General features: G+C 34.3%; 1 protein-coding gene across 3 annotated transcripts in view; it reads left to right on the plus strand.

The window, feature by feature from the left end:
• LOC110369864 (connectin) overlaps window positions 1-10,265 on the plus strand; it is a 95,150-nt gene extending 84,885 nt beyond the window's left edge. For 2 of the 3 annotated variants that reach the window (XM_021325449.3, XM_021325450.3), the window contains exons 2-3: window positions 7,082-8,120; window positions 8,527-10,265. In XM_021325449.3, coding sequence (XP_021181124.3) covers window positions 7,091-8,120; window positions 8,527-9,029 — 1,533 coding nt within the window. In that variant the 5' untranslated portion in view covers window positions 7,082-7,090 and the 3' untranslated portion in view covers window positions 9,030-10,265. The remainder of the gene's footprint in view (window positions 1-7,081; window positions 8,121-8,526) is intronic. The other variant, XM_049844114.2, reaches the window with a different exon arrangement.
• Window positions 10,266-22,365: the final 12,100 nt, after the last annotated feature.

The following is a 22,365-nucleotide window of genomic DNA, read 5'->3' on the forward strand; positions in this document are numbered from 1 at the left end:
TCAGGCTGTAGTATTTTAAGCTCTTATTGAAGGAATTTTCACTAGTTTTCACGTCTTTCATCTTCCTCCGTCTTTCAGAAAATACATTCAAAAACTACCCTCTATTTACTCATTTTCAAAATGAACGTACATACAGGTTTATTTTGCGTTATTTTCATGCTTACATTTCCAGTATATATTTCAGGGCACCTTACATTCAGTGGAAAACGCGGCCGGGTAAGACATTACCCTTTTCATTTGTTTTTGTTTTTCAACGTGAATGTTTTCGGAATTCTCCTTGTAAATACATAAATCTCGACTCGCAGTCAACCTATTCCTGTATTTTTTCCTTTACTTTTTACGTTGCAATCTTACTGAGTGGTATTAAAAAGTATCAAAGAACAAGTGAAAAATATTGTTGAAATACCTCGTGTTCGTCGTGTGTTCTGAGTTTTATCTTTGAACTTGTGCATTTTATGAGTACTGTCATATGATTATGATATTTAACTGCTGAGTTATAAAGCTTAGTTTAGAATGAAGTGCGTAACTATATGCAAAATCCTTAGGTATGCTGTTTAAAGATGCAGTCGATTATTCTATACGAAAGTAGTCGTAGTTGGACACAGAAGGTATATAATGTTATTTATCACTGAGTTCTATTTTATTTTGATTATTAAACAGTCACAATCTCAACTGAAAAAGATCAAAACAAAACAGCATCAACATCAAAACAAAAAAGGATCGAAACCCAAAAACATTAAAAAACGAACAATAAATTAGGCGCCATTATCGTATCACACATAAAATATGAGTTTCAACAAAAAGGTTGGTAATTAATTCCCGTTATCCCGTCCGATAGGACCGGCCATCAGTTTTTACCGTTATTAGCGAAGACAAATACCCAAAGTGAAAGGATTTTATCATAGTTGGCTTAACAAATGACCTAGTTCGCCGGCATTAATCTATTTATAACTAAAGCAGGATGATTGCGCAACCTACTGGCCCAATGGGGTTATAAGAAAAAAGGACCTAGATTTATCTATAAGTTTTCATAATTATTATATAGCTAATGGTCATTTTCATTGGTGATTTGGTTAAAATTACTCTGTAATAAGCACATAAAACAATATTAATGTTGCTATTAGATCACATTTAGAACAAGAGAACAAGTTCAACCAGCGCTCTCATCCGCGTACCTTGGGTACAACTCCACACACTTGGTTAAAAAGTATAGGCCTTCCTCGATGAATGGACTCTGTTTTCGAAATACCACGTATTTCCACACTAAGAGTATCTCACACTGCTCTCACTAAGACGCTTACTCAGCGCGGTGGATATTGCCCAGCAGTGGCCTTCTTTAGGCTGTGACAATGACCATTCAGCCATTTTAATATTAGCCTACCTAATAAACATTTTTTTTTCGCATTCATAACACTTCTATTCACAGGTATAACCTAGAATTTATATTACAAATACCTACAATACCTATCGTAGGCTCACAAATAGCTCGTAGTACCGTAATCATAAATACTTGGTTTCCCTCATAACCAGGGACATTTTCCACTCACTTTCCGAACGTACGGAATTTATCGACAGAGGGAGTAATAGAGCAATTGAGTACGGATAATTAACTTCGCTATAGTTTATTATTTATTCGTTATTCTTTCGGGGAAATTCGGCTAACTTCGGCTATTTTCGTGAAAAGTTTGATGCTGTTTCCTTGTTGTTCGATAAGGTGTAAGTTGGTAATGTGTAATGTAGAATGATTCACATAATTGCTTGCTTTGACTTTTTCTATTTCCGGAGAATTCTATTTCAATTTATGTTTTGTATATAGTATTTTATTTTTAGTACTGTTTATTTAGTAAAGTAGTTAAGTTTTTAAAGTGTACATATTCTATTAGGTTTGGGACCGCAAGCAACAAGATTTCTTATGATTTGATATGACATTTAGAAAATAACTTGCACATGTAAAAGAAAAGAACAAAAAAAAAAAACAACTGTCATGTCATTTGGTGTGTTTCAAAAAAACATTTCTTTTTCTATAATACTAGTAGGCACAAGCAAACTTTTATACAGCCACATATATAAAATTTAACTTTTATATATTCAAGTTTGTATTTATTGAAAACAAACACATTATGTATGATAATATAATGTTACAAAATTAAAAAGAAAAATATTTCTTCACTAACATTCGATAACATCTCCCCAAAAAAATTAAGAAAATATGTTTGGTAATTGAAATCCTAACAATAGCTTAGTCTAGAATGTTAATATCATGCCAGCTCTGCTATTTTCAAAACAATTGTTTTTGCATTGCATCTAAAATTTAACGTTCCGGGTTAATATTGGTTGAAACCGATATTCTAAGGTTATGAGGCTTTGGGGAATTTATCTATGTATATGCTATTGTAAAGGCATTAAATGCCGTATCGAATTTATTATATTAACCAGTGCATATCTAGTGTTATTAAAACAAGTTTCCATTTTAGCCATAAAATATATCGAATCATCATCATCATCCTCCGAGCCTTTTTCCCAACTATGTTGGGGTCGGCTTCCAGTCTAACCGGATTCAGCTGAGTACCAGTGCTTTACAAGAAGCGAACTACCTACCTGACCTCCTCAACCCAGTTACCCGGGCAACCCAATACCCCTTGGTTAGACTGGTGTCAGACTTACTGGTTTACAAATATATCGAATCGATGTTCGATATATTAATAAAAGCTCTGTTAAAGAGATTTTAGTATACTTTACTACTATACTTTAACAACTTGGCAACAAGCAACATCAATCTGGTACTAAGGCACTCACTAAAGCATCTACGAGTATCTATCATCCAATTATTTAGTATCAAGCCGCTGTTTAATCATCCTCGACTAACTAAAGTGTGATTATTGAAGCCCTTATTGTTGATCTACTGATAAGTTATACCGATTAGGTAATAGGGTAAGACATTTGAGCACATTGAATATACATTATTTTCTATAAACAACAGCGTACCTACTTACATCAGAAAATCTATCATTCTTTTCATACCAATTATTCCATTTCAATTTCTAAACCGATTATTCAGCCAATTCTAGAACCAAGCTTTCCGTACAATACCAACGATAAAACAACTTCAGTTTTCACTTCAATTACTGCAAAGCGAGCCAAGCAAAATATTCCCTGAACAGTCTGCACCTTATATAATATTCAAGTCATAAACGGCATACCTATTCCGTTCAATCATTCGGCCATTAGTAAGTGAAATTCTCACTTACACATAAAAATCGAATTGGGTCGAACGTCGTCACACACTGGCATATGATGGATGTTGCTACGCTTCGCCATCACCGAATAAAGTGAGGAAATATTAAAATTTATGTACAACGCCTTCCCAGGTTCGGAATAAGGACGCTCGGTAACGCACGAGCTTGTCATGTCGTGACGCGCGCGACTAATATGAATGTCGCGTGAAATAAGGCACGAAGAAAACTCACAGGTTCCAATCGAAAATGAAATAAAAGGAAGTGAAACGTTTTGATGGAGGAAATAAAGCTTTAATATTTGCTTTTATACGGACTGTTAATCTTCGGATTTTCGGCTCTGTAGCTTTTTGATCTCCTAGTCTGTTACAATAAAAATGTTATTGTTTAGTGTTTAACGACAGAAGCCGTATAGCGCTTCAGGTTTTTTAATCATAAAAACAACAAATAAGAACAAATCAAAAATTAAATAAACAATATCAACTTTTTATTCTTTTCTACTTACCTACCTACCTCAGTAAATTCAGCTTTAGCTACTTTCTTTATCACACTATTGGATTTAAGGACCAGCAGTCAACATTGAATCGAGATAAATGGTTCCACCCGTCTAAATTATTAAGCACATTCTACAATCTCTGATCGGACTGCAGTGACCACAGTTTGACCTCAAGACAGGTTTTGCTTAATCCATCTAATCTTAGTCAATCCGTATGCATTGCAAAATGGTTTCAAGCCTAGATTGTGACGTCACAGCTCAGACCGCAAATATCTTCTATCTATAACTAAGTACATTATCAGAAGTCATCAAATATCAGTATCCTTCTACCGATTATCGGCTACGGCGGCTGTTCTCATAATAAGAGATTCAAGGCTCCAGGCTGCTTTGTGAAAGATTCTAAAATCGGGCCTAACCCGACCCGGGAATTGAACTCGAGACCTGATTCTCAGCAGCTTTGCTTGCAACAGCTAGACCATCGAGACAGTTGTCTATAACTTAGTACGTTATCAGAAGTCATTAAATATTAGTATCATAAACAAGCTATGAAACAATAAAACAGTCTATAAACCTAAATTTGGCTGATAAATTCGGTACACAAGTAAACATCCTATTACGGCTGAAATGATTATGATAATGACAATAAGTTCTCAAATAAGACAGTTCATAAATGTTTAAGAACAGCCATAAACGCTTCAGCTACATCATTTTGAAAACACTAAAAAATCTGCAACAACTTTAATGTGAACAGTAAAAGTAATTCTGAAGTAGACTGAGCTATAACAAAATGGATCTAACTTATGTTAGTTGTGTTTATATAAAAAATATTTGGAGTTTTAATGATCTCTTTTAAGTATGTATTAAAGCTTTGCATTTTTATTAGTGACAGTCACGTTCCCCGGATATCCACGTGAACTGTAGTATCTAAATGGCATCTGCAGAATTCTATAGTTAACGAGACTTCTGACAGTTTTAATCGCACACTTATTTTGACAGGTAAATAATAAACATTGGTTGGTTAAAGTTTCAGCAATATAAAAGTCAAAACCCAGCATACCATTAACCTCTTTTCTTCAAAGCGAGGATAAAGCTACTATCAATGTGTTGGGATTACCCAGCTCGCGTTTTTGTTAAAAAAATAAGTAAACTTATTCTCTAAGCCGTTACCCAAAAAACTCCAACAAAAAATTAAAATTCTACGTTATAAATTAAACTTTGCAAAACCGCGTTAATTAACAAAGTCTGTACTTTTAATGCGCGTCTGGATGTCATATGAACGTCGCAGTAATCAAAATATACTGAGGTTTCAGTCTAAAGCCGATTTCAGAATTTACAATAGTTTTAGATCATTATTCTGTATTTTGCAACGCTTGCTGGTTAGTCCCAAAGGCGAAACAAATGAATAGACTGTTATTGTCATTATTGGAGTATTGTAATTACGGCTTATTTGAGATTTAGAGAGGTTGATTGAGCTGTGATAATATTGGCGTTTGAATATCATCTGTCTTGACTTTGCCCAATTAGATTGTTTCAATCGTATTTGTGTATGATTTGAAAACAGCCTTGATACCTAGCATTGAAACTTGAGAAACTTAATCATCGAGTGACCACTCCCGCTGTGGGTGTAGCGGGAGGGAGTGTCAGACTCTTTCTGACTAAAACCCACCATGTTCCTCCCTAAGCCCCTTGTGTATGGCCGCGGTAATTCTCACAAACAATCTCACAGCCCGACAGAATCCTGAAGCCTCGGCTTTACAGACCACCTTAAACATAGCTAACATAACTTTTAAACATATAAACGCAAAAATCGATAGCAGAACCATTATTCAGCCCCTCGATTAAGAAATACCAATACTCGATAAAAAATTGCTGTCCGCTATTGGCATTCTATTTTATATCCAACCGTTATGATAAATAAAAACAAAATATAGGTTTCAGTGTTTCACCCTGTCACTAACTGCGCACTGTTTGTAGTTGTAAATTAAAGTGATAACTTATTCAAAAAAGTGCATTGGTAACACGTTAAATGGGAACGGGAACATTTGTCTGCGCTTTCATTTTTTTGGGTGTATTTTAGACTGAACTGCAATCAACAATAGAAGTTTTTGGTGAAGTTTTTATGCCAAATAAACTATAGGTATAATAACTTAGTAATTAATGTATGATAGTTCCTTATATATTAAACACCGTATTAAAAAAAATTACTTCGTAGGTACATATGTAAGGACTAATTTTTCGTAATTTTTTGATCATAAATTAATTTTGCAAAACCTTCAGATATAATGCTAATTGTCCTGAATAAATTAAATAAAATATCGACTTGAATGTTGACTCATTTATTTTATCATCATTTTCTACTTTGACAGTGTCGTCAGAGCCATCAATTAATTATTTCCTCATTTTAAAGTAAGTGCCGCTGCACTTTCAATATAATGGATTTCAGATGCCTTAATTAATTACGCAACATTTTTTCATTCCTGCCAGAATTCAAGGCAAAGCAAAATAAAAACTCCGTTCATAATTATAAAATAATTTAATTAAAATGCTTTTGATTCATTCGTTGCGTATTTTTCTTAATCGCAGTTTAAGTCCCGGCATTTGTAATTGGAAACTCCAAGTGTCGGTTTTCTTTTTATTTTCAAAATATCAACAGTTAAGCTGCTTACTCATTTGTGAGGTTCGCTTACCAATTTGAGCTGAGATTACGTTTTAGAAGCTACTTACTTTTATTAGTTGATATTTTTATGCCTTATTACGTGGGATGGGAAGCAGAAATATTTTTATGTTTTATGCCAAAATTATGTTCAAATATAAATCTTAAGTGAAGTCGGGAATTATAATGGGCTGATGATATGGTGACATTAATGAAGAACCATTTTAGATACCTTTACGAATAACTTTGTAAGATTTGTAGGAACTGAACAGATACCACAGATTAATAATACATCAATTCATTATTAATACATTGTTTATACAAAAAGTAAGAGTTCATGATATATAAATTGCTATGTAATTGGTTCCAAGTATTTTTAGGAAGATTAAATAAAAAAACATGTCACGTATAAAAATGTCGAAAGACAAAAGTTAGCTTCAGGCGTAGTTAGTTATTTTATTACAAATATTATCACCAGCGCCTTTTTCTCCATTGAATTCTTTTCACATTTACAAGCAAATTACAAAATATATTCTACCAATCAAATATTAATATTTGTATTGACCTTAATATCTCAAACACAGCGAAATTCCACGAAAAAAATTCTCCGCGAGAATATAACATAAAGACTTTGAGTCTTCAGTGTTTGATGTAAAAAGGCAAAATTAAATTGCTTAATTCTCTTTGTCTTTGTTTCAGGTAGGAGGTATGCGGGCTCCGAAGGTACCCGCTACCTTGCTACTGTTGCTCTTCGCAATAGAAGCTCTAGATGCCAACAGGAGAAAACAGAAAGAGAAAATAATACCAGCCACTATAAACATATGTGACATTAGCGACAGAGATTCCAAAGTCCACTGCTATTGTGAGTTCAGTCAAGAGATCAACGAAGCAGTGAAGACAGAATGCTGGGTGTTCAACGGAGGCATAGAACGGACAGACCCACTATGGACAAGCTTCACCTCACAGTCCAACATAGAAACCTTAGCTTTCAACGTCAGAGCAGATGGCGGTCTAGACTTTGTACCCTCCAAAGTTCTAAGATACTTGAGAAAAGTCAAACAGTTCAGCATAAAGTACAGCTCAATCCACAAAATAGAAAGCTATACTTTTGTAAACGTGACGTCAGTACAAGAAATGACGCTCACTAAAAATCAGATAGTCTATCTTGGCAAACATTCATTCTACAACTTGCCAAACTTAACTGTACTCACTTTAGATGAGAACAGAATAATTGATCTGGAGAGCGAGGTGTTTTACGAACTACCAGCACTCCAGAAATTGTATCTTACTAGTAATAATATTACCGTCATTCACGATGGAGCGTTCAAACATCTTGTCAACCTAATTGACTTAGAACTCGATAGAAATAATATAAGCGACCTGAAGAAGGAGTGCTTTTACGGTCTCGCAAATCTAAAGCGTTTAGATTTAAGAAGAAACAAATTATCCAAACTTAATTCGTTTACATTTACTGAACTGTGGAATCTCCAGACATTGTTATTAGATTATAATGAAATTTATGTTCTGGCTCAAAGGACGTTTGATGGATTATCGCAATTAAGGAAGTTGAGTTTAAGTCATAACAAACTTGTAACTCTGGCCAGCAGTCTATTCGAAGGGGTCAGGGGACTGGCGGCACTAGACCTAAGACATAACAAATTAAAGAGGTTCACATTTGAAAACCTTCACCCCATCTATGACAACATGAAGAACCAAAACAGCTACATCTACTTAGAAGGTACGTACTTTACACAATCTTAATATCATTGTTCTTTTCGAAGTTATGCCTACTTTCTTTCATATTCATTTTCGGAACGTATTTGAGTTAAAAATTCAGAGAAAATTTATCTCACTTTGGCTTTTATACATTCTGTACCTACTGAAAGTATATTTGAGAGAGTGCCACTTTAGCCATTATAATGCGCATAAATAATAATGAATCAAAAACATAACTAACAAAGCAGCTTCATAACTTGCAATAACTTCATAAGATTCATTAACAGGATCAACACGGGTTACGTGAAAATAATTCTCATATTGCTAAAGTATAACGATCGAATAGAAATCAATTAGTTTCAACAGACAGCGCTCAGAAGTCATTATTACTCCAATTAGAGAATTAATTAACGCGTCAATTGTTACAGGGAATGAATTCCCATGCGACTGTCATCTCGCATGGATGCATAAGCTTCGTCACGAGGCCAAAAGCGTCAAAGTGCGAACGTCTCTCGAAAATTTCATTTGCAAATTCAACGCGGAGCCTTCGTTAAATTCACACTTTACTTATTTCGAAAGGAGCGTTATCGGATCAAACAATTTGTACGATAGCGATGACAAAAGTCAAATAAGAGATTATTCGGATAATCCGGATGATTTTTTCCAAGACGAAACAGACGACGCTTACGTTGATGAACCGAAAACGGTTAAGGGCGAAAACGAGAGGACATTACTGCAGATCCCGGTGGAGTCGCTGCCGTGCCCTCAGGACGTCAAGAGTGTGACGGACAGGACGTACACCTACCCGTCGCAGAACGAGGCGAAGGATTACAGAAACTTAATCCAATCTTCGAAGACGACGTCGATCGAGGCGAGCATTAAATCTCTTCTGTCAGCGTTTATCATTTTAATATGGACCACGCTACTGTAAATAGTGAACGCAAAAGCACTTATTTACTTTGTTCCCATTAACAGTAATATGAAAGTCCTGTTTTTGCTTTGTATTCGATTATTTTTAATTAACATACGTGCTCGTTGAAATGTAAATAAATATGCTCAACGATAATAAGCATATTTAATGTGAAACATCTTTTGCTTTTTCTTTTTAAAAGACCTTATGAAATTGTAAATAGTAATTTAATTCTATGTAAAAAATGTGATATAAAGTATAAGTATAATTATGATAGACATTGTCTTGGAATAATAAATTTTATCGTAGGATACTTTTCTAAAAGAAAACTTGAATTTTTCTCGTCATGGAATTTCATTTATATTGTTGCGAATCTATTGAGAAACTTTATGTACATATTTGATATATTAAAATGAAGTCTGTAAATATTGAGAGTTATAAATATTAAGGGGAAATGTGAATTTGAATGTAACTATTATGTAAAAATAATATAAAAATGTCTTTTGCCAATATCATTGTCATAAATTAATTTACTGCGGACGAGACAGCGGTGGTTGAAATATTGTAAGAATATAGTCTGTACTTACCTTTACAAAATTATCTGGGATATGTTCATGCTTTAGTTGGCGTATTTACATGGTGAGTGAATACGTGGATAATAAAAATGTAAATTATCATCACAGCTCAGTAGTTCTATTCTTCATACAGAGAACGACGCATGCATAAACCATAGAAATATGGAAAATGATTTCTTTAACCTTCACGGTCTAGTTGGCTTAGAGGAACGCGGATATTGAAAGGATTTTTGATCCACTCACTATGTGAAATATGCTACCAAACATTTTCTGTAAGCTATCTAAGTTGAACCACTGTTTCTTAAACAAAAACAGATAAATATATCAGTTTTTGAGTCCTCAGGCGGTTTCACATTTAGTGAACATATAAATGCTTCTAAAAAAACTTGATTTCCTTAATTAAATACAATTTTGTTTGAAGCATTTGTAGGGCAAACAAACCCATCAGTGACCGCAAACATGGCATTAATTAAATCACTACAAACAAACAGCTCTGAGGTTGTGTTAATATTAGATATATTTTGTTAATAGAACAAACATCCCTAAATGCTAATGTTTCAATCAGAATGTTTAGAGGTAAATTAATGCTTTGTGTGCTAATTTTACCACATATATAATGTTTATTTATTTACTTTATCAAATGTTTGTTTTGTGTTAGAAATTCATTGCTGTTTTGTCATAGATGTACCTACATACTATGGTATGGAAATACAATTTAGATTTTGTTTGTTTGGGATTAACATTTTAATCTATGTGAAATGATATTTATATATATGTTTTCTAAATTGTTAACTTTCAATCTGTAATTTATATGTGTTACACCGACCGTTATTTTTTATAATACCTTGTGGCTAAGCGTCAAGCTTTCAGCAATTTCCACCAATTTCAGCGATTGAACTAAAAAAGAACGTCTGACACCGAATCTACAGACAACTTGAGAACATCCTTTTTTTTTAAAGTCAGTTGAGAAAGCATGATGCCATAAAAATACAGTTCTATTATGCAAATTAATCAGTTAATTCCTTCAACGATATTAGCAGTTTGCCTAGGACCTGTATGCTCTACCAACACATAGGTCTCAGTAGAATTTCTCCGGCAATTAAGCTTATTGCATTTGTGCGTTTTGCTCGAAGTGATTAGCCACGTCCTTATTCGATAATGGATCTATTGTATTGTGAGGTCTATTCTGACTATTACGTATCTGATTCAAAACGTAAAATTGATCTTGTTGAGCCTTGGTATACCGAATTATCGTCATCGAAAATTGAGATTTTATGACGCTTCTGTTTAACATGAATCTTACGCGGGCAACCTTATTTAATTTTACACCAATATCTTTAAAAAGCTGCGAAAACTATTTTTATTTCATTTTATACTGTTTCACTAAAAGCCTCTTCTTCAAGGATTTCTCTTGCTTAAACTTTAGTCTACTTTAAATAAAGTTATATAACAAACGCAAAGAAAGCCAATAAATTATTCTTCCAAAATAAAAAACAGATAAAAGCACTAAATATCGTTCATTGAAACAGTCACAGTTCTTTGGAACGTCGCCAATCGGATACGAATAGTATCGAGTAAGTGAAAAATAACCGATTTTAAGAACTACGATACAGTTTATTACAAGGAAATTGTATTGGGAAATGGCGTAATGGGGAATAGTTTATAACACTATAAGTGTCTTTAGAACAGTCCAACCAAGGGGTATTGGGTTGCCTGGGTTACTGGGTTGAGGAGTGGTACTCAGCTGAATCCGGTTAGACCGGAAGCCGACCCCAACACAGTTGGGAAAAAGGCTCGGAGGATGATGGAGTTTATTTAGAAGATTGAACCATTTTTTCAGTGGTTATCAAGAAAAAGGATACAAAGGTTTTTCATGAACCCATGTGGACAACTTATCTCTGACGACTAAAAACTCGAATAAGTAGCTATGTATTTTCGAAACGAATACCAAAATAATTAATTTAGTTAATTTGAAGAAAATTTGATTTAATATAAACACTGAAATTGTGTGATTTAAATTTAAAAAGTGACAATTTGTTGTTTAGTGCACTGGTGTACAAGATTGAATAAATTAAATAACAATATTGTATGAAAATTAATTGATTAAATTATGCTCAAAAGGAAGTCTGTTAAAATTGAGCAAATTGTAGTACCTGAAATTGTATATTTTATTTGTTTTATGCTTGTAAAATATATTTTTTTTGATATCTCGGTAATTTTAATATTATGTGGTAAAGTAAGCACAGAGCACAAAATGTATTGAAAATAATATTTTCAACGAATTCAACATTTCGACCATGTAAGTCTAACTTTACATTAAAATACACCTTTCGTATGTATTATATTTTCACATCCATAAGTTACACTAGGTTATTAAATGTAAATAATTCTTTGTAAAGTAATTTATTAATCAATCATTTATAATTTCATTAAAGGTTGATGTTGGAAAAGTCCTTGTTTTTTTCTTTCAGTTCCCTTTACCTTAATACCTATAGTTATTTCTTGCCAAAGCGCAAGCGGTAACATAAATGCCATCTCATAGTCACTCTCAGGCTGCGGCTCCACTGAGGCGGAGAGAGCGGAGCTGAGAGGAGACGTGTGGGAATCGATCAATCACATTACATGAAAAAGGCGAGATATGGACGCCTCAGTGGAGCCGCAGCCTTATACTCTGGTGACACCGAAATCTTATTTCACTGGTAAGTCCTAGCAGAAGGAAGATAGCCAAATAAGCCCATAGATAGAGTATCGTGAGTTTGTTCGTTACGCTTACATGCTGAAACACCTAAACTCATTGAGGTTAACGATAGATGCTACCCAAGAGGAGGACAAGGAGTACTTTTACACTACAGGACTACAGTACATAGGAGAAATTGTGGGCAAAAGCCAGTTAAAAATAAACCGGCCAAGTGCGAGTCGGACTCGCGCACCGAGGGTTCCGTACAAATCCTGTATAGATATAAAGTGAGTCTCGGGCCAACCGTTCAGTTTAGAACAATCATAGTTATGGTAATTTCGTGAGAGTCAAAGTAGTTAATATTTTTTATTTTATAATATAACTAAAATAGTAGGCCAGTACCTTGTAAAAGTTATTTTATTAAAGTTATTTATATACAACATTTTATAGTCATCTTTCAGAAATTGGATCGAAAATAACTAATTATGTCTTAAAGGTCATTGGGCATATCTGACCCGCTTTGTAAAAAGTGGCGGACATGAATCAAAGTAGTTTTAAATTGTGGAGAATGGTATGGCGTTTCTTTGAATATAAATATTTTATTAAAATTCCATGGAGACGAATGTCCAGGATTGTTTGAAAAATATAAAAGACAAGCAGTTTCAGAGGATTGTACAGGTTGCAATGCTAGTTTTTATTGTTAAAGACTTTTCATAAAGAAGGAAGATGCCAAATCGGATGACCAGGATCTGATGAGGATCTGGAAACCCTGACAAATCGAGGGCAACTCTTGAATATTGTAGGCACGCATCGAGTCATAACCAGACATGTGAGTGTATTTTTGAGGGTACTGGTAAACAGTGAAGGTTTGGAGCTGATTTGATTATGGAGACTACAAAGAGTCGAGGGAACTCCTGAACGGTATGTTACAACTACCACGTGCTTGGGCTTATTTTATTCGTATTGGCGAAGACTTTCCACATAGATAGGTTTGACTACCATTGTGGGATCGATAGCAAAGATCAGATATAGTTATGGGAACTCCTTTACAATTTATAACGTAACCTTGTGTTGGAGCTTATTTTAGGTGATGAGAATTCACTACTAACTTGGGTTAAAGCAGCCATTGCAGGAATGGGATCTTTTATTTTTGAGGGATTAATCACCTAACGAGCTCCAGTTTCAGATTTTTTTCGATAGAATCACCAGACATACATCTGAGAATCAAGTTTTAATCCTATGCATGCCTACAATTTCTGATAGTTGCCCTCGATTTCTCAGGATTTCCATCATCAGACCCTGACCTGATGACAATGGAAATAAACGGTGAGTATACTCTTTCACTACGAAGAAATGATTTCTCAAATCCGTCAAACTTGGTCGTTTAAATTCCCCATTGAAATGAGGAAAATATTTGATGTTTACACCTGATTTGCTCAAGATTCCCATGGGTCACATTGATGCGACTAATGCCATAGTAAATCAGAGCCTTTATCATTATACTGTGCTATATTTCGTTCGTATCCGCCGTGGGTATGGTTTCCATACTAAGGTGCCCAATGACCTTTGAATGATTTAAAATTTTTCACAGTTTAGAGGCAATTATATTTAAGAAGTGTTTGATATGAATTTCACTTTTTATTCAAAACTTTAATATCTCTACGCGTTCATGTGAAAAAGGGTAGGTAGTAAGTTTATAATAATTAATAAAATATTTTATGTCATGTAAGCAAAAATAATATTTTTATATTTTATGTAACTTCAAAATCATTTTCGCAATTTTTCCCTTATCTGTACTACATAACGTTGCTTCGTGCCGAATTTCAAGATTCTGAGTTCACGGGAAGTACCTTGTAGGTTTTGATTCCCTAGCGTGTGACGGAAATTCGTCTAAGGTTTCGGTAAAACTGCTGTATCTTTTGATCGCTTTAACTTAGAAGTTTGATTTTTTCATTGCTTAAAGGGACAATAGACCTAGGTATTTGGTATAAATTTCAATTTGGTACCTTTATTCGTTCGTGAGAAATAAGGTAGTAAGTTTCATTTTATTAAAATATTTTTATTAAATTATATAACTAAAAAAAATTGATTTTCGCAATTTTTCCTATATTTGCATTATATGACAATGCTTCATGCCAAATTTCAAGATTCTGAGTTTACGGAAAGTACCCTGTAGGTTTTGATTCCTTTGCGAGTGTCGAAAATTTGTTGAAAATATCGACATAATCGGTTGTATCTTTTGATTGGCTTGGATCCTATAAGGGTTCCGTTTTTTCCTTTCGAGGTACGGAACCCTAAAAAACTAGGTACGATCTCAAAAGCTTGTCAACAGTGAAAAACGTAAGTATATAATCAGATTTCAGTAAGTATGCACATAATCAGCGTAAGTACCAGGAAATCGAATCAACGAGAAATATTCGTAGAAATGGGCATTAAGGAAATTAACATGTAATCAGAGTTGATTCCGTAAATGAGGAAAATGTATGAATGAGACTACGAGTTACGTGTATTTATAGGAAGAAGTCATTTGATACATTCATTTGTTTTGGATATAAACTTAGAAATTGTTCAAAATGGGAAAACAAAGCTGTATGAAGAGTACATACTCGTAAGTAAGACTTGATACAAGAATTTTGATACTACACACTGCTAGCTAGTTCTGCTTCTCAGTCTGAGGTATCATTATTTATTACTGGCCGTTTCCTGCGCTCGAGTAACAAACATAGTACCCTACGACATTTCATAGGATATCTGGACTATACATATACCAATTTCATTTCAAATGGTTTTGGGTGTGTGAACGGTTTGCATTTTGCGTAGAAGTACCATTAGGAGATCTTTCACATGACCGAGAAAATTGGAGCCTAGTTTTTTTTTTGTTGAACAATTTTGCTGAGGGCAGCGTTAGGGAGTGTCAGACACTTACTTACTTTAACCAACCATGCTCCTTCTTAAGCCCTTTATGTATCTTTGAAACTAAGAATATGCAAGCGTCACCATTATATGCATGTAATACTTATGCAATAATATAGGAAATCACCTACTCTGATTTAGAGTAACAAAACTTAACACTGTGAACGTACTTAATCCGTAGTGGCTTTTACTCTACCTCTGTGTATTAGCTTACAGTGAACTAAGTTCTAGGATAGTAGTAGATGGCTTTCAGTATGTGGTTCATGAAACTTTGAGATATCGAATAACTTTTGATGCACCAATATTGTTTTCTCCACTGTGAAATTAACGGTAAAAACAGTACCTTATTTATTTCATTTTACGATGTGGCTATGACTACCTGGAAAAACATACAAAAGTAGGTACATAAAAACAATTTCGCATTTTTTTTTAAGTTTAAAAAATGCTTTTACTGATACAAAAAAAATCTGATTCACTAACACACTTTATCTGAAAAATAATCTCACAAAAACGGCAGCATATTGCCAAAACATAAATTTCTCAAAAAATAACACAAGCAAAAGGATAGCACTAGCTTAGTCAACTGACAAATATATTTCTAAGTGCTTAAGTAGTCAAGGACGACATTAGTCTACGCGAGTTAAAAGTTGTGTCGTTACGCCACAACCTGCCAGACACTAATGCACACACACACATACACACAAACACACACATACATATACACACACGCACACACACAAATACACAGCTAAAACACCTATCAGACGCAAAAGTGCGGGTTGACAGAATTGCAAAATTTATTTCGATAATTCGTTTCCTATGTGGAAACTAGCGCAAACCGCTTGTTTTTAAGTCTTGGCTAAGGAAAGGAAATGTTTTGGGGCATTTGGCTGTGGAAAATGAAAAACGAAGAATTATTTCTTCGGAGATATTTTAAAGAGGGAATCTCGAAGCTTCTGAAATGCTGCTTAATGTAAAGTAAATTTATAGTGCGGTTTATTTTTAACTAGCTTCGGTTAGTGGTTTCACTTGCATGCTGAGGGAATTATTTCTAACTAGCTGGTGCCCGCGACTTCGTCTGCGCAGGTTTAGTATTTCGAACAATATGTTTACAAATTGTAGCCTATGTGTTATTCTGATGTATAAGCTATATTGTGGTAAAGTTTCATTCAAATCCAGTCAGTAGTTTTTGCGTGAAAGAGTAACAAACATCCATACATCCATACATATAAACTTTCGCGTTTATAATATTATTAGTAGGATAGTATAAATGTGTACGAGTTTTTTTTGTCAGGTTGTATAAACCTACTACAACCAGGTGTTTTCACTGCAAATTATTATGAAATCATAATGAATCAGGTTAATTGTTCCTTTAACTAACTGATGCAAGTGTGTAGTAATCATGATAAGTAAAAATGAAACTTTACTTTTATTTTTTTATATTTTTAAATAAACATAAAAAAACCTGTATCAGCACTTTCAACAACGCTCAGACCCAACACATTGAATGTACAAAATAGATATAACACGAGTCGAAGATCCCAGCTAATCATCTATTTATTACCCACATTGTGAAATTTAAATGAGGGGATAGGATTAACGAGATCCGATACTGGCATTATTCATGCTCAAGGGAAGCAGATGATGCCGAAATCCTTTAAACTTGCAACCGAAGATTTTATGGGGTATACGGGACTTTCATGCATTAGCTCGTTGGTTTGGTCAACCTCAACAAGCGTGATTAAACTTTCAATATTTTAATCCTACAATGGAGAAGGAATCAAATATATAGGGAGCTAAATGAATAGAATACCTCGTGGGATGTGATCAAGGTAATTCTCTAATAAAAAACAAAAACAAATCTGAAACTACATAGGTAGTTCATAATTATCATGTTATTATCATACCATGTAATCATGTAATTGAGGCAGAAATATGTGAACTAGAAAGTGCTGTATCTCCACTAGACTTAGTAGGTACACTACATTTTCCACTGTTTATATTTTCATAGGTCAGCTTACCTTGAATCTATCAAAACATCCTTTCACTACTATCTTTAACCCCAAATATTTTTTTACCGTCGTAAACAAAGACCAGGAGATTTACTTAATAATCAAAACAGTACCTTTTGATCAGCACTCAACTCGGCATGTCAGATTAATGAGGCGATGAAATCTGTTCACGTAAAACATAAAAGGGACGAAGGAAAGCACTACGAGGCCTGTTTTCAAAGCCCCCAAAATTCCATGTGAGGATATGTTGAAAAGTTTTTACCACCCCCAAAGGGCCAAACTTCAACACTGTTTTAATTAGTTGGGAGTCATTTCAACATAAAATGAAGGTGAACACTCATCATGGCCGCCTGTACTTTATCTTCATATCGTAGTTGGGTAGTCGTGTTGGGGACAACTTTTTTGAAAGTTTCATTTTAATTTGTTTGTTACTAAGTTCAGTTGACCTAGTTATTATTTAGCCAAAATATTATCATACAGAAAGTATATTGAGGTTAATATAAACTTAACTAAGATACAGTGGACTACAATCCGTTTTGAAGAACGTCACCATTTCCAAAAAAAAATACGATTAAAATCGTGCCTATAATCAGGGAACTCTCTTCCCATACTTGAAATCGTACACAAAGAACGGAAAAAGGCTTGTGGTTGCTTGGGAAAAGGCCCTTTTTCCAAGCAACCACAGATTAATACATGGAGTTCTCTAATTAAAAGGGGTGTGGAATATGATGTCTTGCATGATTTGCAGACTTTGACTTGAATTCGTGAAACGTGCGTAGTGGATTGATATTTTTATAATCACGAGTATGTTCACATGATGTATGTCTGATCTTAGCAATTCCTTAGTGCTTTAAAAAAATGCAGATAAGTGTTTTTCTAAGTTTTCTGGACCACTAATTAATAAAAATAAAAATTTCTAGTATTTATTTCGGGCATTTTTCCAAGAAAAACTTGCGTAACCATTTTAATATAGACCACTCTGATAAGACAAAACGTTTTCCGATGTCTAAGACAGGGATAACTTTTGAAAACTGCTTCAGCTGCTTTACTTTCAATCTCAATTATAATGATGTCTGTTAATTCCAGTCAGAAAGGACATGGAATGGGTAGGTAAAAAATCAAAACCATCCAACAACATATATCAAGGTATGCAACAACATACATACATACGTCATGGTACAAAAAAATTGTCAGGCAGGAAACCTCAAACTTTGTCCTAATTTTAGGGCCCCCTCGTCCACAGTTTAGGAACCACCGTGTTAGATAAATAAATACGAAAGTGTAGGGTTCAAAATGTTGGTGTAAGTTGAGTTTGAGTTACTAAATGGATGTAGGTAGGACATTGTTGACGCACGTTAGCCGCATAATTTGATGTACGGTGTGACCATTAATATTAATAAAGGTCACGAATTAGGATAAATAGAGCGAAGGTGCCAAATTTTAAGTAAAACTGACCGGCTAACAAATTAATGAGTTTTTAATCTAATTGGGGCAACGAGTGAACCAAAGTAAATGCTTATTTTCTTTCAATGTATTTTTGATTGTGTATTGTATTTCTCGAAATTCGTGAAGACGATAAGCCTACTCAAAATGCATACGTTTTAAAATGAATTCAATGTTTTATCCTCGTATTTTCTAGGAAATATATGTTACGAGTATAATATTAATACCTTACCAATATGATCATGAATATCATTACTATGAAGAGCTACTTATAGTTAATAACTTGATACTCTTGATACACGACAAGCTATGCCACACTCAAAGCGCTGTCAATATCAAAATCCGTCAAAACAAACATACAGATCTATTCAGCAATAATGCCGCCATCACAAAGTGATTAGCCAGCAAAATGCTCTCGTACTATTAATAATGAATTGTTCACGAAGTGGTCATTTTCCCTATCAAAGCCAAGCGCAGTCAGTTTGCTAACTTCAGACTCGAGCATTCAAATTTTATAATATTATCTCCACAGAACTTCTCGTGTTAGAGTAGCCGTACACTCGAAACTTTTAGTCGGTCGACAGTTTGTGGTCATAAATCTGAATGAAAATGAATGGTAGTACATACATAGCAACGATTAAGTATATAGCCGGTATTAGACCGACTAAAAACTTTGATTGTTTTTTTCCAACCATACTGACAACTGTCGACCAACTGTTTAATCTACAGTCTGCAGTCTTAGTTCGTGATTTAACATTCTGAACCGAGTTTCTTATGTTTTATTATAATTTTGAGCAATTAGGACTTTATAAAGTACAGACATACTTCATCAGTTTAGCCGTTAATTTAAGAAACACGTGAAGGAAATTGTGTAAGTTAGGAGATGAGACAGTGACTATGTACCTACCTACGAGACAAAGTTATTCTTGCAAGTTTAAGATTGGTTGGAATTTAGTATAATATGAATAAATTATTTGACTACGGTGAGTTGCACCATTTAATTTAAACAATAACTGAACCATTTGTAGTCAAGTCGCCGATTTAACCAACGGGCGGTAAGTATTCAGCTGGTAGTTAAATGGTGCAACTGGGTCTTAATATCGGAAAAGTCGCTTCTTTGATAGTCTTCAGTTTTGAATTATTCAATGGTCTACTACTAATTTTAACTGCGATATCATTAATCACTACTTTTCTTAGTAAAAAAGACCACCAACCACACTCCCAGTCAAAATCAATTTGACTGACAAAATAAACAGAAGCTTAAGACCCCATTACTATTATGTTAAACGTTATAACATGTCCTTTAAATACTTATACGTTTACTTGAAACTCCACTGTTATGTTGAACATTAAAACATCTCCTAAGTATACATAAACAGCACTACATATAAACACTTCCTACATGCTAGCACTCTGTTGTTGCAACGCGCGTGTTCCGGACTATTGCTGGGGTCAGAGTTTCAAAGAAAGGAAGGAATTGTACGCACGCTCCCGTGAGCACTAAGCTTACAGATAGTACTGTCTTTTCTTTTTAGCGAAGGTGGGTCACACACTACCAAGAACCATATGCTTCGGTGCGCTGAATGATGTGTATATAAAAACGCGACGATGTTGGTAAGTATATTATGAAAATGGTAAGTTTGATTGCTAACTAGACGATTTCCCGCAGTTTCTCCCGCATCGCGTGGGAATTGCCGCCCATACTTTGATAAAATATATAGCCTATATTACTCGGAAAAACTCGGTTTAGTAGTTTTGGAGCCTTCACCCGTTTATGAGGAGAAAAGAAGGGTATAAAAAAAGGAAAAAAAAAATTATTTCCTCTATATTAAAAAGAACAAGAAGAAATAAAGCTTTTATTTAGTGAAAAACAGTTGATAAAAGCAGGAGGATGATGATGATAAATTGATGGCATTGTTCACAATCACTCATATGACATTATTACCTACCTACATGACAACAGTTGCAAGCAAGGTGCATTATGTTGCAAGCTAGTGTTAGTGTGTGATCCATCCAAGTTTTTCCATCTTAGTGTGTTGCTTGTTATTTATCTCCTACATGGTATAGTACTCGGGTCTTTATTTTTAAAGAAGTTTTGATTTGATGTTCTATGTTAGTATGTTATGATCTTTATAAAGTTAAATAGAACTGCCCACACTACTACATCTCTGACTTCAACGATACTAATTTTGAAAGCAATATTGACCACACCCAAGATAGACAGCCACTGGCAAAATAATTCTTCATCACTAATATTATACAATATCAAACGTTATTCGAGATTATCTTCAATGATCTGTATCATTACTACAGAAATTAAATTAACCATCAACAAACATACTATAACTAAAACAGCGTCTTAGGATTAAAATCAACATAACTAAATCCTCCAAAAAGCCAAATAGCGAAATTAATCCCGTATTTCTAAGCGAAGTATCCCAGTTAAACCCTTCTCACCTGTTAGTACAATGTCTTAGCAAATTCTTAAGTCCTTACAGTAGGTACTAAAACATGTACAGCTAATATAAATTAACGTTGTCTCCAAATATGTAAGCTATGAGATATAAAGTATCTACATATACTGTAATATTTTTTACCTGTGCGCAAACTTTGATAGCTTATAATTAAACCAATTTAACGTATTTTTATATTCGTTTAATTATATAAAAAAATACACCATGATTACGTAATTCTTCCAACTGAAAACCGCACGTGCAGCAAGACGCTGCCTTACTCGAAAGGTTTTAGCACGAAAAAATCTTCTGTTAGTGATACTGAACCAGCCATTTTTTTTTGCGAATATTATCCCGTATAAATTAATGTTGTCTCCAAACATGTAAGCCATAAAATATGAAATAAATAAAGCTCTTGCGTATCATGAAATCGCCGGAGATCCGTAATGTAATACATGATTTTATTAAACATGGCTCGAGGCGTCTCATGCCTTCCAATTAGGGATATTTTTGGATGTTACTTTGAGTAAATTATATTCCGTTTCGTTGCTTCCTGATTGACCCAATTCTAGCAAGCTTGCTGGGTAATCCGGCTGTTTGAAATGAATAGGAAAGCGATCGAGAATCAGGGAGTCTGTAATGGCCCGGATAAGGTAAAGGAAAAACTTTTTTTGAGTGTTTTTTTTTTTTAAGTTACCAAGGTTGAATTAATTGATCGTTTGGTGGAACGCAATTGCATCTCACTATTTCAGTAAAACTATTCTAAACAAAAAAATCCTACGAAGAAATATTTCAAAATCAAAACTTATTTTTGTAGAGAGCTTTTCTTTAAACGGCTTGCACCAAAACCACTGGAAACACCAAAACAAAAAAAAAACACGTCTGAAGTCCGAAAGTCCTGCAAAAACCACAGTTCTTTCTACGCAATTTCATTCAAAACAAAATTTTTGAGCTGGTTTTTTCGACCGAAAACTGTGAATCCGGCAAGTGCAGTCAGTCAGTCACTTTGAGCGACGTTGCCAGACGCGAACCCTGGCGTACCGTACATTTTGCTCCTTAAAATCTATTGCTCCTGTCTCCGATGTAGGTCCCAAAATAGTTTAACTTACGTTAACATTCCCCGATTAGCGGTTTTGCTTGGGTACCCTAAATTTTGGTCACAGTGAAAATCTCTTGAAAGTTGTAATGCCAACTTTGCTCATTTGTAAGCTTTGATAGCAATCTGTTATTAATGGTAATCTTAGGTTTGAAGTTGAGCCTTTTCATATAAAAGTTGGGAAAATC

Source organism: Helicoverpa armigera, chromosome 16 (assembly GCF_030705265.1).
Source record: "Helicoverpa armigera isolate CAAS_96S chromosome 16, ASM3070526v1, whole genome shotgun sequence".
NCBI classification, from domain to species: Eukaryota; Metazoa; Arthropoda; class Insecta; order Lepidoptera; family Noctuidae; genus Helicoverpa; species Helicoverpa armigera.